The 19746-nt window shown below is 54.1% G+C and overlaps 9 protein-coding genes across 9 annotated transcripts; 6 read left to right on the forward strand and 3 right to left on the reverse strand.

The window, feature by feature from the left end:
• Nucleotides 1–1037: 1037 nt before the first annotated feature.
• nimT (putative tyrosine protein phosphatase MIH1) lies at nucleotides 1038–2865 on the forward strand (the record flags this gene model as incomplete). Its single annotated transcript, XM_056980512.1, has 4 exons — nucleotides 1038–1282; nucleotides 1343–1410; nucleotides 1472–1691; nucleotides 1749–2865. The coding sequence occupies 4 exons, from the start codon at nucleotides 1038–1040 to the stop codon at nucleotides 2863–2865; spliced, it is 1650 nt and encodes a 549-aa protein (XP_056830721.1).
• A 1601-nt stretch (nucleotides 2866–4466) lies between these two features.
• On the forward strand, nucleotides 4467–5878 carry N7510_008588 (uncharacterized protein; the record flags this gene model as incomplete). The annotated part of the gene is made up of 2 exons (XM_056980513.1): nucleotides 4467–5543; nucleotides 5576–5878. The coding sequence occupies 2 exons, from the start codon at nucleotides 4467–4469 to the stop codon at nucleotides 5876–5878; spliced, it is 1380 nt and encodes a 459-aa protein (XP_056830722.1).
• Nucleotides 5879–6763: 885 nt separating this feature from the next.
• cef1 (putative cell division control protein (Cdc5)) lies at nucleotides 6764–9316 on the reverse strand (the record flags this gene model as incomplete). Its single annotated transcript, XM_056980514.1, has 4 exons — nucleotides 6764–8735; nucleotides 8790–9130; nucleotides 9199–9232; nucleotides 9291–9316. 4 exons carry the CDS (start codon nucleotides 9314–9316, stop codon nucleotides 6764–6766), a joined length of 2373 nt encoding a protein of 790 aa, XP_056830723.1.
• Nucleotides 9317–9582: 266 nt separating this feature from the next.
• Nucleotides 9583–10989, forward strand: N7510_008590 (ribosome biogenesis protein NOP53; the record flags this gene model as incomplete). The annotated part of the gene is made up of 3 exons (XM_056980515.1): nucleotides 9583–9716; nucleotides 9770–10714; nucleotides 10770–10989. 3 exons carry the CDS (start codon nucleotides 9583–9585, stop codon nucleotides 10987–10989), a joined length of 1299 nt encoding a protein of 432 aa, XP_056830724.1.
• A 332-nt stretch (nucleotides 10990–11321) lies between these two features.
• N7510_008591 (alpha/beta hydrolase) lies at nucleotides 11322–12218 on the reverse strand (the record flags this gene model as incomplete). The annotated part of the gene is made up of 1 exon (XM_056980516.1): nucleotides 11322–12218. The coding sequence occupies one exon, from the start codon at nucleotides 12216–12218 to the stop codon at nucleotides 11322–11324; it is 897 nt and encodes a 298-aa protein (XP_056830725.1).
• Nucleotides 12219–13855: 1637 nt separating this feature from the next.
• On the forward strand, nucleotides 13856–14462 carry N7510_008592 (resistance to Congo red protein; the record flags this gene model as incomplete). The annotated part of the gene is made up of 3 exons (XM_056980517.1): nucleotides 13856–13881; nucleotides 13984–14085; nucleotides 14141–14462. 3 exons carry the CDS (start codon nucleotides 13856–13858, stop codon nucleotides 14460–14462), a joined length of 450 nt encoding a protein of 149 aa, XP_056830726.1.
• Nucleotides 14463–14992: 530 nt separating this feature from the next.
• sld5 (putative GINS DNA replication complex subunit Sld5) lies at nucleotides 14993–15890 on the forward strand (the record flags this gene model as incomplete). The annotated part of the gene is made up of 2 exons (XM_056980518.1): nucleotides 14993–15169; nucleotides 15231–15890. The coding sequence occupies 2 exons, from the start codon at nucleotides 14993–14995 to the stop codon at nucleotides 15888–15890; spliced, it is 837 nt and encodes a 278-aa protein (XP_056830727.1).
• A 364-nt stretch (nucleotides 15891–16254) lies between these two features.
• N7510_008594 (cullin family protein) lies at nucleotides 16255–18912 on the reverse strand (the record flags this gene model as incomplete). Its single annotated transcript, XM_056980519.1, has 3 exons — nucleotides 16255–16426; nucleotides 16483–18368; nucleotides 18421–18912. 3 exons carry the CDS (start codon nucleotides 18910–18912, stop codon nucleotides 16255–16257), a joined length of 2550 nt encoding a protein of 849 aa, XP_056830728.1.
• A 145-nt stretch (nucleotides 18913–19057) lies between these two features.
• Nucleotides 19058–19684, forward strand: N7510_008595 (DNL-type zinc finger protein; the record flags this gene model as incomplete). Its single annotated transcript, XM_056980520.1, has 1 exon — nucleotides 19058–19684. One exon carries the CDS (start codon nucleotides 19058–19060, stop codon nucleotides 19682–19684), a length of 627 nt encoding a protein of 208 aa, XP_056830729.1.
• Nucleotides 19685–19746: the final 62 nt, after the last annotated feature.

A 19746-nucleotide genomic window follows, 5' to 3' on the forward strand; every position in this document is an offset into this window, starting at 1 on the left:
TGAGGCTGTGGATTTTTCGCGTCTTCCCTCGTACAACTAGAGTTTGTGCGTGGTTACAATAATGTATGTACATACAGGCTGGGTAGGGCAGTTAGGGCTTGCAGGCAGAGGGAGTCCCTCGCTTGTTTCCCCAGAAATTGAGCAGCCAGGGATAGATGAAGGGCCAGCGAGCACATGGCCAAGAAGGAAGGAATCCTCAGCCAGCCCGAACAAGAATGGTCGGTCCGGGCGCTGATAGGCTTTGCGTTGCTGAGCAGCGCGTAGTGGGAGCGACGGCGGCAAGGGAGCCCGGGCAACGGTAAGAGGGATGGGGGGGGGGCCGGCCAAGATCACGGGCATTACAGCCCCTGCGGAAGCGCGTGCGCAATATTCGAGACCGGCACTAGTCGGTCGTCCATGCCTGGATCGGAGCTGGCAAGCAGGAGTGACGGCAGACAGGAGGTAGGGCTAAGGTACTTGCTGCACTACTACAGAAAGGCCGGTCCGGCAAGTACCTCCATAGTACCATGACCGTGTACCACCATACCGGATCGTGACGATTGTATGTAATCTGGAGATCCTCCCCACTCGGCGTTGCCATTGCAACAGCCATCCCTTCAGCTTCACGGCCTCTTTTCTCTCTCTCGTGTTCTTCTCATTCTTCTCTTAACTATCCTCTTGCGGAGTTCAAGTTCCTCGTTTTTCCTCCACCCCGCTCTCTTCACCACCAACTCTCCCTCCCACCCACCTCACCCTCCACCTCCCGCCGCCTGCCTTGCTCTCGGCCCCCGCGAGAGTGAGCGCCTGAGGACCCCGAGCTTCCCCTCCTGTCACCATCCCTGTTCTCCCCTCGGACCTGGCCATGATCCTTTGAAATTCCCCTGGCGTGATCAAGACTCTTCGGTAGAAGGGTCTGGGACCTGGCTTCGTTTCTGCTCTGCCGGACAGCTTGGTGACGGAAGAATTTTGGCATTGGGACATCCGCGGACCTGTAGAACAGCGTTGGATTGGTCATTGGGGAGCGGTGATTCGCCCCCAACTAGATCTCCTACATCATCATGGAGCACTCGTCTCCGTTGGCTGCCATGCAGCCTCCCTCGGTCATGTTTGGACACTGCTTTCGCACCGATAGTCCCACCTCGTATCCGTCGTTGGGGGGATTTGCCGCCAATAGCTTCAACTTCAAGGACCTGTCCATGAAGAAGTCGGGCCCGGATTACTTCAACATGAAGCCCATTCGGGGGTCCTCCCCGACGGCAAGTTTGGCGGCAGACTTGTCCCAGAACTTCCACATTGATCAAAGGTGCGTGTGGCTGCCTGGGTTCCGTTTGATCGGGCAGACAATGGCTAATACTATGTTTAGTCCTCAATTGGCGACGCCACGACGGTCTTTGTTCTCTTCAAGTATGCTTGGACAGGCCAATGGATGGGGTAAGTACCCGTCTCTTTGATATGACTGCAAGGCAGCACGCTGATTGAGGATCATAAATAGACAATGTCATGACCACTCCGCCGCTGCCATCCTCATCACCGGCTCCCGCTATGGACGTCATGGAAATGTCTCCATTGCCGCACAAACCTGCCTACATCATCACCACAGAGATTGGACTGCAGTCGCCCACTCCGGAGTGCACCCCCATGGACTCGCCGGTAACCTCGGCTGTGCCTAGTCCTCTGCAGGAATCGCCTATGGAAGCTGTGGAGCCGTTCGAGTAAGACATGCCGTTGATTAAGAGAGGATCCTTGGTCTAACAGTGAATAACCTACAGGCGAAAGCGTCCTACCTTCCCTCGGCCTAGTCTGGCGAAGAGCAAGGCCCAATCCTTCCAGCTGGGGATGAATCAGCCATCGCCAGAGAGCAAGGCGCCCCCATTTCGATTTGGTACCGCGGCAGGCAAGACCTCGTTGAGCACGTCGACTTCGCTGGAGGACATGTTTGGCGACTCGCCTCCCCACGAACGACCGGCTTCTCGCAACCAGTCGTCCAGCCATCTGGCGCCTCCACGGCTTCGGCCACCATTCCACCATGCTCGTAGTAGTGGCTCCCCCGCCCCCAACTCCATCCGCAAGCCTTCACATCCCTTGATGCGACCCCGCAAGCAGTGCCGGCGCTCGTTGAGCATGTTTGAGCACCCTGCGGACGTCATGGCAGAAAAACAGGCCAAGGTACCTGCAAATGCACCCCTTCAGTCCATCAGTGACATTCAGAGTTCGCCCAGCTGCAAGCTGCCGTACTTCATCCCAGAGGATAAGGCGGACTCCCTGCCTCGCATCGAAAAAGGTGTTCTGTTGGAGATTATGGATGGAAAATTCAACGATCAATTCGACCACATCATGGTTATCGACTGTCGGTTCGAGTACGAATATGAGGGCGGCCACATCAATGGAGCGTTGAACTACAATGACAAGGAGAAGCTAGCCAGCGAGCTGTTCGACGCTGCCAAGCCGCGGACGGCTTTGATCCTGCACTGCGAGTACTCGGCACATCGGGCACCCATCATGGCTAAGTTCATCCGTCACCATGACCGGGCTGTCAATGTGGACTCGTACCCCAACCTGACCTACCCAGATCTGTACATCTTGGACGGTGGCTACAGCGCGTTCTTTGCCGAGCACCGTGCTCTGTGCTACCCCCAGAACTACGTCGAGATGAGCGCTAAGGAGCACGAATTCGCGTGCGAGCGTGGCCTTGGCAAGGTCAAGCAAAGGTCCAAACTGAACCGCGCCCAGACATTCGCCTTCGGCCAGCACTCCCCTCAGATGGAGGATAGCCCGACTGGTCGCTGCCGACTTGGCAGTAATGAGCGGAATCGCTTCTTGGACTCTCCCTTTTCCGCAAGTCCTGTTCCCACTCGGTCCCCAGGCCGCCGGATGTTGTCTTATTGAATGGATACTCTGGTGACGTTGCTCTATGGCGCCTCGTGTTTTTTATCATGTTTTTGGAGCGGGTGTTTTGATTGTGGCATTTCCCCTTGCTCTCTGGTGGATGTTTGATGCATCCGCATTTTCTTTTCGCTTCTCATTCTAGACGAATTCACACCACCAACCACTGGGGGTGATTGTCTTTGGCGTTAGCGCTGGCTTGCCCGCTGCGCCCATGTTGCCAGGAGCTGCTCAGCGCGTGAAGTCCTCGCGCTTGGATTGACAGTGTCATGCCTTTTCCGATCTCTTTTGATATCCGACTTGGATATCGTTCGTTCTTTGACGACTTTTTTCCCTCTCATGCCGAGTTCCAACGACCCGTTGACTCGATTGGGCCTGTGTCTTGTTTCTTTGACTTCTCTTCGCGCGGTGGCCACCACCACCCTCGCCACATCTGTTCCCAAACGACACCGGGACACACCCTTTGATGACCCAGTTTCCGACCCCGAGACTTTTTCCGTTTCCTATGTCTACGACCTTGTTTGATTCCGGTTCCAAAACCCGCATGACATCTTTGGGCTTATTGCCCAGCGGCTTCTCTTTCTTCTCTTCTGGGCTTCGCCACGACCGGACCGCCCACGATGAGCTCGATTAATTTCCCCCACATTCTGCCCTCGACCCTCTGGCATCTTCCTTTCCTCTCACTCCAACCACTGATTTTCGCATTTACCGCCCTTTAATCCCACCGTTTCCGCCTTTCCCTGTACAAACCACGTTACCCTGTCGCGCGCTACTGTTCGGCGCGGGGAACTACTACCATCATCAGCATGCTGCATTTGTCGCCTGTCGACGTTAATGTTTGATTTGGACACTGGAGTCATTGTGGCATCCGGCCCGGAGGATGTAATTTGCTTGCATCGCGACGGACATTGCAGCTGTACATAACCGCACACGAAGGAGGGGAGTTAGTTTAATGGGCTGAGCTGGACGGAGTGCAGATACGCTTCCCTTTGTGAGCAGAATGATACTTCTATTCTATCAAGTATTGTTGCTAGTAATATCCTCGCCGTATACTTCTCACTTTGCAGCCGAAATGAAGATGTACACGGCACGTGACTAACATCCCCTGATAGGCTCTGTGGGTTGGAGCCCCCTCGTGTTTCAGCTTTTTTTCTCTCCTGTCAACTCCCGAGTCGCAGTAGGGCTGGCCTGATCCTGTTTGCTGTCTGCCTGATTTATTTTGTGGTTCTTGTCTCTCGTTCTCTCGCCCTGTCTGGTGGTTATTTCTGGCAACGGGCACTGCCTCGCCTTCCGACTCAGCCTGCCTTGTCTGAACGGCTATCCTGCTGCCTGAGTCGCCCCCCTCGTTTCCGCCCAGCCTATCGGGATAAGCCGATACCGTACTTCTTTCGTTGAACCTCACTTGCCGCAGACTTTTTCAGTCGTCCGTATTCTTCAAGAAATTCTTACTGTACACTCGTTTTCACCATCTCCCCCGCGCCTGCTGGATTGGTACGGGGAAAATCAGAACTTGTGGCGATTGTGAGGAAGGGATGTGAGCCGTCGTGTCGCAAACCCTCTACAAATCTCTGCAAAAAGTCTACACTTCCGTTAAACCTGCCACTATGAGTCCAACACTTCGGCCATTGTGGGCCCGGGATATTTCCAGCGACCTCTCCTCGGTGTCCAGCTGGGACAAATGCATGTCCAAGACCTACTGCAAGTGGCCCGTCATCGTGGGCATCATCGTCGGCTCGGTGATTGTTCTCTGCATCCTGGCCTGCGTGATCAATTGTCTCTGCTGTGGGTACCGATGCTGCACGGCCTGCTGCGGCTGTTGCTGTCCCTCCGGCCGGCGCAGAAACAAGCAGCCCAAATACTACGACGAGCCTCCGTTGCATCAGCCTCCGCCGCCGAGCGCAAACCCAACATACCAGCCCTCTCCTGGCCCGCCTGCGTACCGCGGCCAGGTGCAGACTGCGCGGTTTGATAGTTCTAAGCCGTCCGCGAGGGTCGACGAGGATTCTCTGCCCGCCATGCCGACCTGGGACAGCGCTGTCGAGAAGCATGTGGAGGATCCCAACGCCAATGCAGATGAGGTCGAGATGGAGCCGTTGAACCCGCAGGGCCATGGTCTGGACCGCAAGGGTTCGGTGTCGCCTGGTGTCGCGTACGCGGATTTCCCGCCTCCGCTCCCCACCAACCATGGCGAGTCGTCCGTCTACAGAGGATACGGCCCCAATGACCCCTATGGCCGCCGCTCGCCCGGTCCTGGAGCTGCATTTGGCGGCCAGGAAGATCCCTACGGCCATCGTTCGCCGGGAGTCATGGCACCCCCGGCAGCCGTTAGTCCGTACGGGCGCCGCTCGCCCGGCTCGAATGCCGCATTCCCCGGACAGCAGGATCCCTATAGACGCCCCTCGCCCGGCCCGAATGCCGCATTCGGCGGACAGCAAGATCCCTATAGACGCCCCTCGCCAGGCCCGAGTGCCGCCTTCGGCGGACAGCAAGATCCCTACGGACCCCGGTCCCCAGGCGGCATGTCATCACCAGTCAATGGCGCCATGACCCACAACCCTTACGACACCCAGCAGCAGCAGCAGTCGTACCACAGCCAGCCGTACGACGACTATAATAACGGCGGTAACGACGGACAATTCCACGCCATGACAGCCCCCCACGCCGTGACCTCCCCCTCGCCCGTGGGCGCCTACAAACCACCAACAACCTACAGCCCCGTGCCAATGGCCTACTCGCCATCCTCGGAGATGGGCGGCCCGGGACACACGGCTCCCCCTCCATCGGCGGCGCGAGCCAGTACCCGCCCACCTACACCTCCCAGCCAGCAGCTCCGTACAGAGGCATGTCCCCCAATCTCCCTTCGCCTTCGCCGCCCCCGGCCGGTCCTCTGCCCTCTCCGCCATCTCAGCAGTACACGGCGTATAATGCCGCCTCGACGGAGACCCCGCCGAACAGAACCCCAACTGTGCTGCAGAGTGGCCGGAATGCTGCCCCGGGCTCATACCGCAATGTCTAATCTGCGATGTTTCTTTCTGCTGAATTTCATGAAGGGCTCTTTGGAGAAAGAGAGTAGTTTTATTTTTATTTCTGATACCATGACTTGACTTACTTTTAGGTTGTCACTTTCTTGCCATTTACTTCCGGTGTGCCTTTTACCATACATACTATCATATTCTTGGCGCAGCTGGACTTTGCTTGAGCTTGAGCAAGTCACTTGATTATTCATGCTTTGCAGCTTTTTTTTTTTTCCATTCTGTGATGATTCCTGTCTGATGATGCTCTATTTCCTTTGCCTTGTCCTTGTGTATAGTTCAATGGACTGAATTGGATGTATTGGACTCTGCTGCACATATTGATTTTCTTGAAGTCTTTCTTGATAGGACTGAAAATTGACTTGACATGAATAGTGCCTTCCTTCCCTTGCTAAATGGCCTTTATAAACCTGGTTATCCGCATTGAATTTTGTTGTATAGTCACCCGTACAGTCGTCTACTCCACTAAGTACATGCCGCCATGTCTTGTTATCGTAACCTCCTCTGGAAACAACACTTCATTTATCTAACGAGTATCTTGATTGCGAAAACTATGCCGAATCCTGCACACGACCACGCAATAAGATCATTTGACGTGCTTATTGGTTTTAAGCTACATGCGATGAATATTGATAACGTGTGGTATTTCGGTTCAACATTAGTTACGATCGGAAACTAGCAAAAGGAAGCTAATTGCTGCTAGGCTCCCATTTCGACAATTGCAAGCTTGGGTTTCGTCGTGGAGGTGGGACTATCAGAGTCCGCAAGACAACTTGCTCTTTGACGCGCAAGAGTGGCTTGAGACTTCCTCTTCTCCTGTGAAACTTGTGGTCGCGATCAACATCAAGAGTGAAAACCCTGAGATCATCTTACACCGATGAGAAATGGTTCCTCGAAGCGAGGAGCTCATCCAGCTCATCCTTCCGGCTCCTATACACCTCCTGGGCTTCGCGCTCTCGGCGCATGACGAACGACACTTGATCACGAAGCTTCTCCATTCGCCGGGAGATGGCAGCCTCCTCAGAGATCTGGAGCGTGCGGAACGAGTCGAGGTCATTCTGAGCCTTGGGCAGCGCCGTGCTGGCCTCAAGGATCTTCGACCGCAGCGTCTTGGCCCGGTTCTGATATCCACCATAGTGAAGCGACAGCTTCTTCTCCAGCTTGTTCCCGCGCTCCGCTGTAGCAAGCAACGAGGCCTGGACGTTGTCAAATGCCCCGATCATGCGTTGTTCCTCCTCGAACGGGTCCTCGTCGTCGTCGTAATTCTCCAACCCGGGGAGGGCATTGACGCGAACTGAAGACCACGCATCATCGAACTTGCCCTGCCACTCCTCCTGTTGCTGCTGTGCTTCTGTCGAGGTGATTTCGGCAGCAATAGCGGCGCGAGCTGCTTCCAAAACCCTGTCGTCCAGATGACCCAACTTCGGCGCCTTGCCCTCGACCTTGCTGCCAGGAACAGGGTGTTTTCGGGAGTCGTGTGCGATGAGGACCGCGGCCTCTTGGGCAATCAGACCGGCAATTGGATCAGTGACGTGAGAAGCACGCTTCATCAATGCGCTCAAATCGAGAACAGCAGGGCGAGGCAGGCCGCGCTGATACACCTGGGACTGACGTTTGAACTCGGCTTGAGCAGCCAGCGCCCTTGCCTCCTGTTCTCTGCGGTCACGCTCAGCAGAATCCTCCTCGGTGAACTCCACAGCAGCCATGGGCTCCGCCGATTCCGAAGGAAGCTCTTCCAGTTCCCACTCTGTCTCCTTGGGCCTGGGAAGCGAGGACAGCTTACTGCGCATCTGCTGCCGCGTGAACTTCTCGTGCATCTTGATGTCTCGGGGTGTGCTGCCGACGAGCTGGCCCTCACCCTCCCGATTCAGAGCGAAGTGATCCCGCGGCGTGCGCAGTGGTGTGGCACCAGGACCGACTCCGCCGTGCATAGGTGTCGCGCCAACACCGTTGGCCTGTCGGAATGGCGTCGCCATCGGGTTGGGAGTGACAATCTCCTGTCGACGGGGAGCGATGCCATCGAAGCCTGTCGAAGAGCCGCCCTCGTGAAGAGGAGTGTTCTCACCTCCAAGAAGGGACGACTGCGTCTCAGTCAACGCACGAATGTTCTTGATTTCATTGGCGATGTGATCCTCCTCCGGAGCAGCCCGTGGAGTTCGGATCGGTGTTCCTCCAACAATGGACCCATAGTTCCCAATCAGCCCGCGCGTCCCTTCTTCATCGGCACTCATCCGGCTAGCCTTATCCCCAGCCATTCCCATTTTGATAATATCCTCCATCTCGCCTTCGCTGACCTGCGGTGTTGGAAGGACGAGAGCTCGACGTTTGCTGCTCTGCTCGGCTTCACGGATTTTCTGCATTTGGCCAGCCCGCGCTGCAGCCGCAGAGGCAGCAGAGTTGCTGTTCTTGTCGTTCTTTTGCTTCTTTCGCTCTGCGTCGTCGTCCTGATCACCCTTGCGCTTGTTGGCCAGCTGCTGCTTCCGCGGATCAAACATTTCACGCTGGCGCTCGTTGCGGGTTTGCTCTTCCATGGTATCGTAGAAGCCCGGAGCAGCGGGCTTCTCGAACGGAATATCCGCATTGTAATCCATTTGGCCCGGTTTCCGGGTCACAACCTTGACGTTGATTCCGGCATGCTTCAGCTCACGGCGCTTTTGCAGGACGGCTAGGCGGCGAGACTCTTCCAGCTGGCGCTCCCGGGCTTTCCGCTTCGCCTTCTTTCCCTGTGTGTTGGCGAGACGAGCTCGTGCTTCGCTCAGCATTTCCTTCTCATCTTCATCCAGGTCGATCGTATCAGGACGGGCTGGCTTAGATTCGGGATCTGGGTCGAGTTCTCCAGGACTAAAACACGCGAGTTAGCTTGATCCAAAAGAATTTGATAAAAAAAAACTATACCGTAGGCGACGAACGTCGTCCGCACTGGGAGCTGCCGACTCAACGCCCGGCCCTCCCAAGCCCAACTCGTCATTTTCACGGGACTCCGCCTCATCCAGAAGTTTCTGGTAGCGTTCAAGACACTGTGTTGCGGTGCGACCGACAATGGGGGCGATGGTGCGCCATTGCGTGGGCATCAACTTGGCCAGGTGCAAAAGCTTCTCATCCTCCTCGCGCGACCATTCGACTTTGCGGATGCCGGGATCCAGCCATTCTACCCAGCGTGCCTTACATTGCTTCGGTGTCTTCCGGGCGAGAAGGGAGGACACTCGGGCCCACTGGTTGAGACCGTACTTGGAGACCTGTAAGCGCATGAGATTAGCACTGCTTCATTTGTCGAATATGATTTTAGGTTTAGGTAAATGCTTACAGCTGCCCGAAGCACCTCATCTTCAATGTTGGTCCTGGAAGCGTGTTAGCAGCAGTGCCATGGAGGCTAGTGATCCATCCGGAGATTCTTACCAGACACCTCCTTTAACGACAGGCATGACGCGCGACCGCACTCAGCGGGCTGTCGAATCTCCTGAGGATAACGACCGAGGACGACGGGGGAAGTGAGTGACAGCCCCGGGAGATGTGCGCGCAGCAAAACGACGTGATCGATGATGAGAAAGAAAAGCGAGTCGAAAATGAGTTCGCAATGCGTGACTTTGCCGCGTTTGGCGCCCCTGCGGGTGCTTATGTCAGCAGATCCCGAATTTTTTCTAAATTTTGGAATTTGCGATAAGAAAAGTTCACTTATTGTCAGTCAACCATGTCGACCTCACTGGCTGCCCCCCAGCAGTACAAGCAGCCCTCGCGCAAGGGTAAGAAGGCCTGGCGAAAGAATGTCGACGTTACCGAAGTGCAGGAGGGCCTACGTCTTCTGAAAGACGAAGAGATCAAAGGGTAAGCCCTACTTTCTTCTCTATTGCGCCAATCTAATTCTGACTTGCGACTAGTGGCGTCCTCGCAGAAAAGCCTTCGGAAGAACTGTTCACCATCGACACCAAAGGTGACGAGAATGTGCGGAAATCCTATGCAAAGAAACACAAGTCACTCAAGGCCGACGAGATCCTGGCCCAGCGCTCAGCGATCCCAGCATTGGACTCGCGCAAAAGGGTGAATCCCAATGTCACCGATGGGGTCATTGAACCGAAGACCAAGAAGCATAAAAGCGACTGGGTCAGCCGCAAGGAATGGCTCCGTTTGAAGCAGGTTGCTAAGGATGCAAACCCTGCCACCAAGACCGCGGGCGATGAAATCTACGACCCTTGGGAGGACGAAGAAGATCAGTCGGCTCCCGTTGAAGATCCACGATTTGATTTCTTGGAGAAGCCGAAAGCGAAAGTTGCGCCGTCTACATTAAAACAAGCACCGATCTCTCTCGCAGCAAATGGGAAGTCGGTCCCGTCGGTTCGGATGCCACATGGCGGAACCAGTTACAACCCTGTGTTTGAGGAGTGGGACAGTCTGATCGAGGAGCACGGCAAGCAGGCCGTGGAGGCAGAGAAGAAACGTTTGGAAGAGGAGCAGAAGGAGCGGGAGAAAGAACTCCTGCGTGCTAAGGCCAATGATGACGACGGCGAAGTCAAGTCGGATGACGAGAGCGCATGGGAAGGGTTTGAAAGCGAGTACGAGAAACCCGAATGGCTAAACAAGAAGCGGCCCGAGAGAAAGACCAAGACGCAACGCAACAAGATCAACCGGCGCAAGGAGGCCGAACGGCAGGCCAAGTGGGAGGCTAAGCTGAAAAAGAAAGAGGCGCAGGTTGAGCAAGTGCGGGAGCTTGCTGAGCGAGCCCAGCAACAGGAGCTGGAGCGTCAGATTCAGGACCAGTCGGATGCAGATGACTCCGAGGAGGGCGATGATACTACTCTACGACGGAAGCCTCTGGGGAAGAATCCGTAAGTCCTTTGTTGGTGTTTTCTTTCCTGAGTCACAAACTAACGGATACTATAGCGTCCCGGAGAAACCATTGGAACTTGTGCTGCCCGATGAACTGCAGGACTCGTTACGTCTGTTGAAACCCGAGGGCAACTTGCTGGATGACCGGTTCCGTACGCTGATCGTGCAGGGCAAACTCGAGTCTCGCAAGCCAGTGACGCAGGCCCGGAAGGCCAAGCGGAAGGTAACAGAGAAGTGGGCCTCGAAGGACTTCAAAGTTCCTGGTCTGGAGTGAATTTCCCTTACAAAAGCGTGCATTTAATGATTAAACATGGATATACATTGTTTAGCGAGTATACTATTGTCTCTGACCCGGTTTTGTCGGCTATGTGGATCATTTTGTAGCAAATATGCTAGGCCAGTGATTATAAAAGCTTCGGTGATTGCTATCGTGATAGTATCCAATTGCCCTTAAATTCGGATTTTCCTGAATTATCAATGCCCTTGCGATCCGCCACACAGGTTCCTTATCCGATGTAAGTACCTAGCGGGGTTGGACTTGTAGCTTGGAATTATAATGATTAAAATAAATATCACTGTATAGTCAACCTTGTTGCTTGCTTTCTTTTACAACTTCTCGCCCATAAACTCGGAAACATTCTTGACAGCCAGATCAACATACTTCTCCTGATCATAGAAGTCCATATGCGTTCCATTGGGAACGACCACCTTCTTCGTAGCACCTCCAATCAGCTTATCTAGCTTCTCAGTGTGCCATAAGGAGCCTGCCTTCGCACCCGCAATAAGCAGAGTAGGCTGTGTCAGGTAAAGATCCGCCAGGTGGAAGGCATCAAACGTCAACACTAGCGGGAAGCTCCGAATCAACATTTTGTTACAAGCACGAGGGTGTTGGGCTCTCGGGGTGAGGTAGTAGTCGTGAGCCTCCTTCATATCAGCAGGAGTCTTGTCGTCCAGCTGGGGAGGCACGTAGGGTGCAGCCGCGGGCTCGGCTCCGTTGTTTTCAACTGTGATTTGCTTGGCTGCCATGTCGAAGGCTTCAACCTTTTGTTTCGCGTCTTCGTCGCCGTCCCAGCCCAGACGTGCTGAGTCGCCAATGTTGACCATGCTGATCGTGGCGAGGGCCTTTAGGCGGTGGTCGACCTTGGCGGCAGCGGTCGCATAACCACCCCCTGCACAGATACCGACGACGGCGATCTTATCGGAGTCAACGTAATCAAGTTTCTCGAGGTAGTCAACGACACTCCAGACGTCGCTAACGCGTTGAGAGGGGTCTTCGAGGAAGTGAGGCTCGCCGCCGCTCTCGCCCTGGTGGGAGGCGTCGTAGCAGACAGCCACAAAGCCGTTCTGGGCAAGCTTCTTTGCGTAAAGGCCTGCAGTCTGCTCCTTGACACCACCCCCAGGGTGCACAACGATGAGAGCTGGATATTTAGAGCCAGATGCGGTGGGCTTGTGGATGAGGCCAGCCAATTGGATGGGGCCCTTCTGGATGGTAATGACAGACATGGTAAACGTTGTCGGAAATCGAGTCCGGAGGCGTGAAAGAAATCTCGAAGTCTGAATTGAATCCCGAAAGGATGGTGAAGTGTTGTCCCATGTTTTATACTTCTCACCCCGAGCTCTGATCTTGACGTCAGCCCGAAGTTGATCGGCAACGCCGAAAGTTTTCGGACTTCACTGCGTACCATTTTGTTATTTCTCAGGACACCAACAGGAAATTATTAAGAATTATCAATTGACAACGCACTGATTACATGAATATCCAGTCTTCGCCCTATTGGTAAGCATATTCAACCCAAGGCCGAAATGTTTCGGTGTTGCGTCGGGCCATAGATCTTTCCCAGAACCTCGAACGCACTCGCGACATTGGTGCAACGCTATGTTTTCCAAATATATCCGAAACCTTTCGCTATTGCAGCCCGTGATCTTCTGTTTGCAATTCTGCACCGATAACAAACCAAGGCCATTGTTGACATGGAACTACGGTGTTAAGACAAGACTTAGTCACCTGGCTTCTCTTCTCTTCTGAACCTTTTGTATTAGTGAAACAGGGAAGGTTCATCATCACATAATTCCTAATTTCATCAAGACGTGTGCGTATAATGGAATCAGTGGTTATAATGGATTGCTTAAGCTAGCGGGAAAACCTGGCACTCCTTGTAGGATCTTAACCCACATGGTCCAGTGACTCTCGCGGAACGCTTAAGAACAGAAACCATGGGATCCTGGGAGAGGTGATTGTTCTTAGAAATACAGCTGGGTTCTTAGGAGCGTGTAAGTTGAGACCACTAAGGCCAGTAAAACGTAGTGGACGCGTGGATGGGCTGACATCCCAGCTGGATCTAGTCTGTGGAGGAACGTCCACGGCCAGAAACACTGGTCTTTGGGTTACTTGCCCTCAACCCACGGTCCTTCCGCCGCAGCTATCGGTCCTTAGATTGCGGTCACTGCCCCAAAGGCCTTGACTAACAGTCCTAGTTGGCCCATAGCCCGCGGCCCAAAGTCCAGCTAGACGGGCTAGGCCTGCTGATTATCAACTGACGACCCCAGCTAGATCACTGAGCTGAATAAGCCATGGTACCTGGTTTCACTCTGCTGGCGTTAAGGGGCGAGCAACGGGGTGGGCGCTCACAGATCGCTCAGAGCCTGCTCAGGGCCAGCTGCGAGTGCTCCGTGAGCGGCTCAACCCGTGATCTCAGAGCCGATCGCTACCGACAGGTTTACCGTCACCATTATCACTACTATTACGGGTTGCTGCTGAGTAATGATAATGATAGTTCGAGTAGTTATACATACTATGTAGGATGATGCAACGTTGTGGCTCCGCCGAGATCCACGGCGATCCGACAATCCCGATCAGCCGGCATTCGCGGACACTTACGTAGGGGTTCAGTGGCAGTGCTCATCGGCAGTGATTACCCTTCTAATCTGATTGGTTGTAATACATACTTTTAAAGTGGCTGTACACGATCCAATCACGTGCCCATGAGTGCAGCCTAATGCCAAGGCACCAGATCAACTGCCCCAGCCTCTTTCTCTCATTTCTTCTTCTTCTTCTTCTCATCTTCATCCTCTTACCTCTGGGCTTTTATTTCGTCGGTTGTGATCAGCTTGGGAAGTGCACCCGGTAGCTACCCACCACCATGGCAGTTATTGACAAGCGATACTGGTAAGTACCATTCTCTGGAATGCGTAAGTCCCCGATCAAGGGAGACGCGCGCAACTTTGTACCCCAAACTCGACGACGCTGACCGTTTACTCACCACCGCAGTGATGCCTACGGCTACTGCTATTCAACCTGGAACTCCTGGGGTCGCTGGGTCGCCTTCGCTGTCATCGTCGGCGTCGCGTTCCTGATCTTCTTCATTTTCATGTGAGTATTCCTCTTGCCGCTCTGCTCGAGTGTGGTCATTGACGCTTTCTCTCAGGTGTTTCTCTGCCCGTCGCCGCCGCACACACGGTCTGCGTCCCTACGCCGGCACAGGCTGGATGGCTCCTCCCCCTGGCAATCCTCCCCCTGGCCAGCCCGGCTACCAGCAGCCCTACTACGGCGCCGGAGATCCTTACTACCCAGCCACCGGTCCGCCACCGCCGCAGTACGAGGCCAACCCGCAGAACTATGGCTACTTCGGGTCGCAGCCACAACCACAGCAGGGGGGCATCGAGCTGCAGTCGCCGCCGCATGCCTACGCGAACCGCGCTGAGCAGCCTTACGAGCCGCCTGCTGGTCCGCCGCCGAGTAAGGCATAATCATGATCATCTGTGACCCTACAAGCGAACAAACATGATCCATTCTTGCAATGGAAGGTACGGATTGGCGGCGTTAATATTATTTTCTCGGGCTAGTATTTCCAGAATAACAGGGGTGATCTCCACGGTATCTTCTTGGTGTGTTTCAGATCCCGCCATCTTCCAACACGCAAATCCGCAGATCCCCCAGGGAAAGAAGGCCCGGACATAAATGCTTTTTATCTTGGGCGAAATGACTCTACGCGTGTATTGCACAGTATCTAACTAATGAACTACTCTTACATTACTATAAACATTGAATAATAAAATCTGCAATTACGACAATTATTGCCAAAATAGCTACATATCCCGACCAAGAACAATAATAATGACAAGGAGACACTCCCCTAAAACTGATTATCAAGATCATCAAAAAAAAATAATCCTGCCTCAGGCAACGTAGATCAGCCTCCTTCGTCTCCGCCCTCCGCCCCGCTCTCCGCTCTGTTTTCCCTACTTAACCCCTCGAACAGTGACGAATTGCAAAGGCCATGGACATTGACGACATCCTGGCCTCCGTCGACCGCGGCGCAGGGGCCAGCCCGGCCTCCACCGCAATCGACCACCAGCTCTTAACGCGGTTCTGGGTCGCCGAGCGCGCCGTGTCGGAGGTCCTCCCGTGGCCGACAGCATTGATGGAGCGAATGATGGACCGGGTGCGCTTGCAGGTATATACACCGCGCGTTGTTTCTGTATCCAATTCACCATTTTTGACCGAGATATCTCCAGATCGAAACAATCGAAGACCTTGCCGCGTCCTCCTCCGACGCGCCAGACCCATCATCCAAGTCCAACAACGCAACACTCAACCTCCGCCTCTCAATCCTCCAAACTGACCTCGCGCGCACGCAATTCCTCCTCCGCAGTGTCCTCCGCACACGACTCGCCAAACTTTCAAAGCACAGCATGCACTACCTCGTCCTCCTCTCCTCGCGCTCCACAAAACCCTCCGCCACACAATCCCAAACACAACCCTCGCAATCAAGCATCGACAGCTCCGGAACAACAAACACTAGACCCGAAGACTCAGTCCCCGATATCTCGAGCGTAACGGACCTCTCCCCGCTCTCAGAGGCAGAGGCGCAGTTCCTGCACACGCACCAGTCTCTGCTTGCGTCGCACTATGCCGGCTCGTTTATGGGTGCGTTCCCAAGGAATCTGCGGCGGCTGGATGATAATGCGGGTGGGACGAGTATGGTGCAAGGTCCTGAGAATAGGGAGGTCGTTTTTGTCAGGTGTCTCAGTGGTGAGGTTCCGGTGGTTGTTGCGGCGGCGGGGGAGGAGGATGCGATTGATATCGGGGTTACGATGCGAATGGGCGATGTGTGGGTTGTGCGGTGGGAAGGTGTTAGAGATGCGTGGGAACGGGGGGAGGTGGAATTGCTTTGATATTTTGGTATTTTTGGTCATGGTGATTATGGATGGATGGCATGGGATGGGATACATCTAGCAGGCGTTTTTCTTGACTGCTTCTGTTTATATGACTGAATATAGAAGCCGGAGTATGAATTGGGTAATTTATCATTGATTCTGATTTCATTGTTTGAACCTTTCATGGACAACCCGAAGCCCTGTCGTCGTAAAAGAGCATTCGTTCTATGAACATTTCATTCATCACGCCTCCACCCACCCGGAAGACGCCAAGCGCTAAGTAGAAGGAATAAAACCCGGAGAGAAAAAGAAAGAGGCCATGGTCATGGCCATGCAAAGAAGGACGCCGAGTAGATGTTGGTTTGTGCCATGTTTGACTCGCTCAGGCAACGTATCCATACGTAGGGGGTTCCTCGGACACACGCTCGAGGTATTCGCGGTCAATGAGACTTTCGATACGACGTTTGACCATGTTGACATCCGGAACAAAACGGGACGATAGTTGGGAGAGCACTTCTGTCATGAGCTGGGAGTGGATGAGGGTTTTGCGTTGTCTGGAGGGGAAAGAGGGTTAGCTTAGATTGAGTTTCAATGCCGAACAAGAACTTACTTCATGATGCGGACAATAGCAGCCTCGATGCTACCGCCGCGCTCATCGTTCATCTTCTTCTCCGTTTCCTTCCGCTGATCGAGGCTTTCGACTTTGTTGGCACCGCCGCTGACGACGCCGATACGGACTTTGACGAAGGGGCTTTGGAAGTCGTTGTTGAAGAAGAAGCGGTCCGTGGGCTTGACGTCCTTGCTCATGGGTTCTTTCTTCAGCACACGTGTCTTGGGCGCCACGGCCAGGGACTGTAGATTGCGGATGAGGTCGTGATCGGGAATGCGCGTCTGGGTCTGGATCTCCTCGTAGGTGAGAGCCTCGCTGTCCGGCATGTCATTGAACAACATCAAAATGATCAGCGCGTAGGTGGAGACGTTGAGCTCGTAGCGCTGCACCTTGCCATTGGATCGGTGGAAGGAGGCGCGAATATCCGCCGTGCCCATGCTCGCCTGCCAAGAAAGCTTACGCCCACTGTGTTTGTCCAGATAGAATTTCTCGAAACTCTGCTTGAGGCCATCTATCTCCCGCGGGAAGATGCACGGCAGCTGCACCGTGCCCTCCTTGGTGGCGGGCATTATCTCCATCGGCCACATGGTGCTGGTGAGCACGTTAATCTCTAGATCCACGCGCTTCTGGTCTGGATCCCCACTGCGCGCAATGTGCTCCTTGTAGCTGTTGGTCAAATCCCCAGAGATAGTCATGTCCTTGAACATCGCTTCGATACGCTGCGTGAACTGGTTGCCGACCTCCATCTTCATCTTGGAGATCATCTGGCGCTCTGCGTCCATGCTGGCGGATCGTTTCATCAGGAGACGACGAGACAAGTGTTTCTTATAGTAGGTTTCAAACAGATCCTTGTCCTTAATGTATCGGAGCATCGTGATGCCATTGTCCAGGAGTGTATCCACTTCGCTCTCAGTCTTGCCCTTGATGCCCTTTTTCAGGTTCTCATCGAAGAAAAGAGAGAGGTACTCCGAGCAACGGGGGTTCATATTGATGAACTCGGAGAAGCTAGTCATGATCGAACTCTGTAGACCCTGATCGGATAGGAAGGCTTTTTCCCAGATGTTGTCGAATTGGCGCTTGAGGGCCAGAATGTCGTCAACCCACCGAATGGCAATCACAGTTTGCTGGTTCACGGCAGACTTTTCTTTCTCCTTGCCCTTCTCCGACTTTTTCTCGCTGCTGGCGGCATCCTTTTCACCAGTCGAGAGAGGCGGCGCCTGAGCTGCCACGGTCGTCGTAGCGTTGATTTCTCTGCCCAGTTCCACGATTCGCCTATACACTTGTTTTGTCAAAGCCTCCTTCTTCTTGTCGACTCTCGCATTGAGCTCGTAGACGTTCCGCAACCCGTCGATTTGGTTGTGGTCCAGCATGTACCGAACCCCCGTCCCTTCCAGATTGACGACTTCTTCGATATTCTTGCGAATCAGCTCATCATCCACCAAATCCAAAATCTTTTGTTCTGAGATGGCTGATAACGTGTACCGGCATCGCTCTTGCTCTTCAGCTATCCGTTGCGAGGCGAGACGACAAAATGTAGTGGCGTCGGCAATCTCGAGCAAGCGCTGCCCTTCGGCTTGATAAAATTCTTTGCTCGTTTCGAGAAATGCCGGCTCGAGGATAGTGAGGTAGAGCTTTGAGCTTTCCTCCTCCGTGATGGTTTCGTAGAGTCCCTCGAGCATTTGGATGCAATGTCGGATGAGTGGCCGCTCGATCATATGGCCGGCCCGTTCCAGTTGGATCATAAACAGAACTGTGGACTCGAGTACGTTTGCGACGGTCGTTTGGGTATCAGAGGACACAGAGGCCCGGAGCACATGGTCACGGAACAACGCCATGGCTGCGACATAAATCGAGGGCTTCGTGTGGTCTCCAGAGACGATCCGGTCCTATGATAAGTCGTGAGCAAAATAGACCATCACCAGCAGTGTCTTGCCTTACCATATACATCAAAACATCCGTGATCATGCCCATACAGAGCTGGTGATCCTCCCACGCCCCCTTCAGCACTGCCAGGAACTTTTCTCCCGCCGCCCGCCGCTCATTTGCCTGATCCTGTACATCCACCGACTTGTGGGATCGAATGAGACTCGAGGATATTGAACCCGTGATCCGTTTCTGGACCTCATTCTGCAGCCACTCTTGCTCAAGAGTCTTAACCTTCTCATAAAGCTCCTCGCCTCGCATCATCAACACGATCTTGTAGGCATTCCGATAAAGCTCCTCGAAGGAGAGAGCTGAGGCATTTTTTGTGTTGATCTCGGTGAGTGAAGAGGAAAGCACCGTCCAAATGGAGTCGAAATCGTCCGTTTTCTGTGCCGAAGCGAAGCCCTGGTGACCATCCGTTAGCTTCACGACGCCCATTCTGACTGACCATGCAATACACACCCTTCGAGGAGCTCGGATCTTTTGCCGCGCTCTCATTGTCGCCATGGTGCTTGCAAAACCACAGCATCTGGTGGGATGAACAAGAGGGACAGCTCCGCGGAGTCGGACTTTCTCATTTTCCGTCCCGGCTGGCTCCTACTTTTATGTCTTTCCGCCTCAACTCGACAATCTTCTACTTCTACCATCCACAATGCTCTCCATGCGCTCTCTATTGCAGGCCATGCGCCCTGCCCATACTATCCTTACTCGAAACACAACTCGTGTGTCATCGCGCCTCATCTCAAGCCAGCTTTTCGCTCCTTCTCGTTCACAAATACCTACCGTCCTCAACCAGCGCCACCTTACACCTTCAATAACAGTCCGCCAAAACTCAACTACCGCCCCATCAAAACCTTTAACCGACCGTCCGGAAACCCAAGATCCAGAGGGCGAAAAGAACAACGAGGATCGCCGCAAGGAGGAAGAAGCCTACCGCATCGTGTTTACATGCAAGCCATGCAGTCACCGCTCCTCGCACCGCATGTCCAAGCAGGGCTACCACCGCGGCACGGTGCTTATCCAGTGTCCCTCGTGCGAGTCGCGCCATGTGATCAGCGATCACCTGGGCATCTTCTTTGATCAGAGCACCACGCTGGAAGATCTCTTGCAGCAGAGAGGCCAAGTGGTAACCCGCGGCCATACAGATGGGAATATGGAGTTCTGGGAAGATGGGACGGTGAAGAGGGTTGACGAGGAGGGGATTCCGCAGTCCCTGGAGACGGAATCGGTGTCGGATCCGGAGCAGGAAACACCTTCGGAGGGGAAAAAGTCGCCTTAAGTACCGTGCTGTGCTCGGTATGTATAGATCTTGGTGTTTCGTCCCGGTGCAGCAGACACAGC

Source organism: Penicillium lagena (genome assembly GCF_028827675.1).
Source record: "Penicillium lagena strain IBT 129212 chromosome Unknown utg000006l_segment0_segment0, whole genome shotgun sequence".
In the NCBI taxonomy this organism is placed as follows: domain Eukaryota; kingdom Fungi; phylum Ascomycota; class Eurotiomycetes; order Eurotiales; family Aspergillaceae; genus Penicillium; species Penicillium lagena.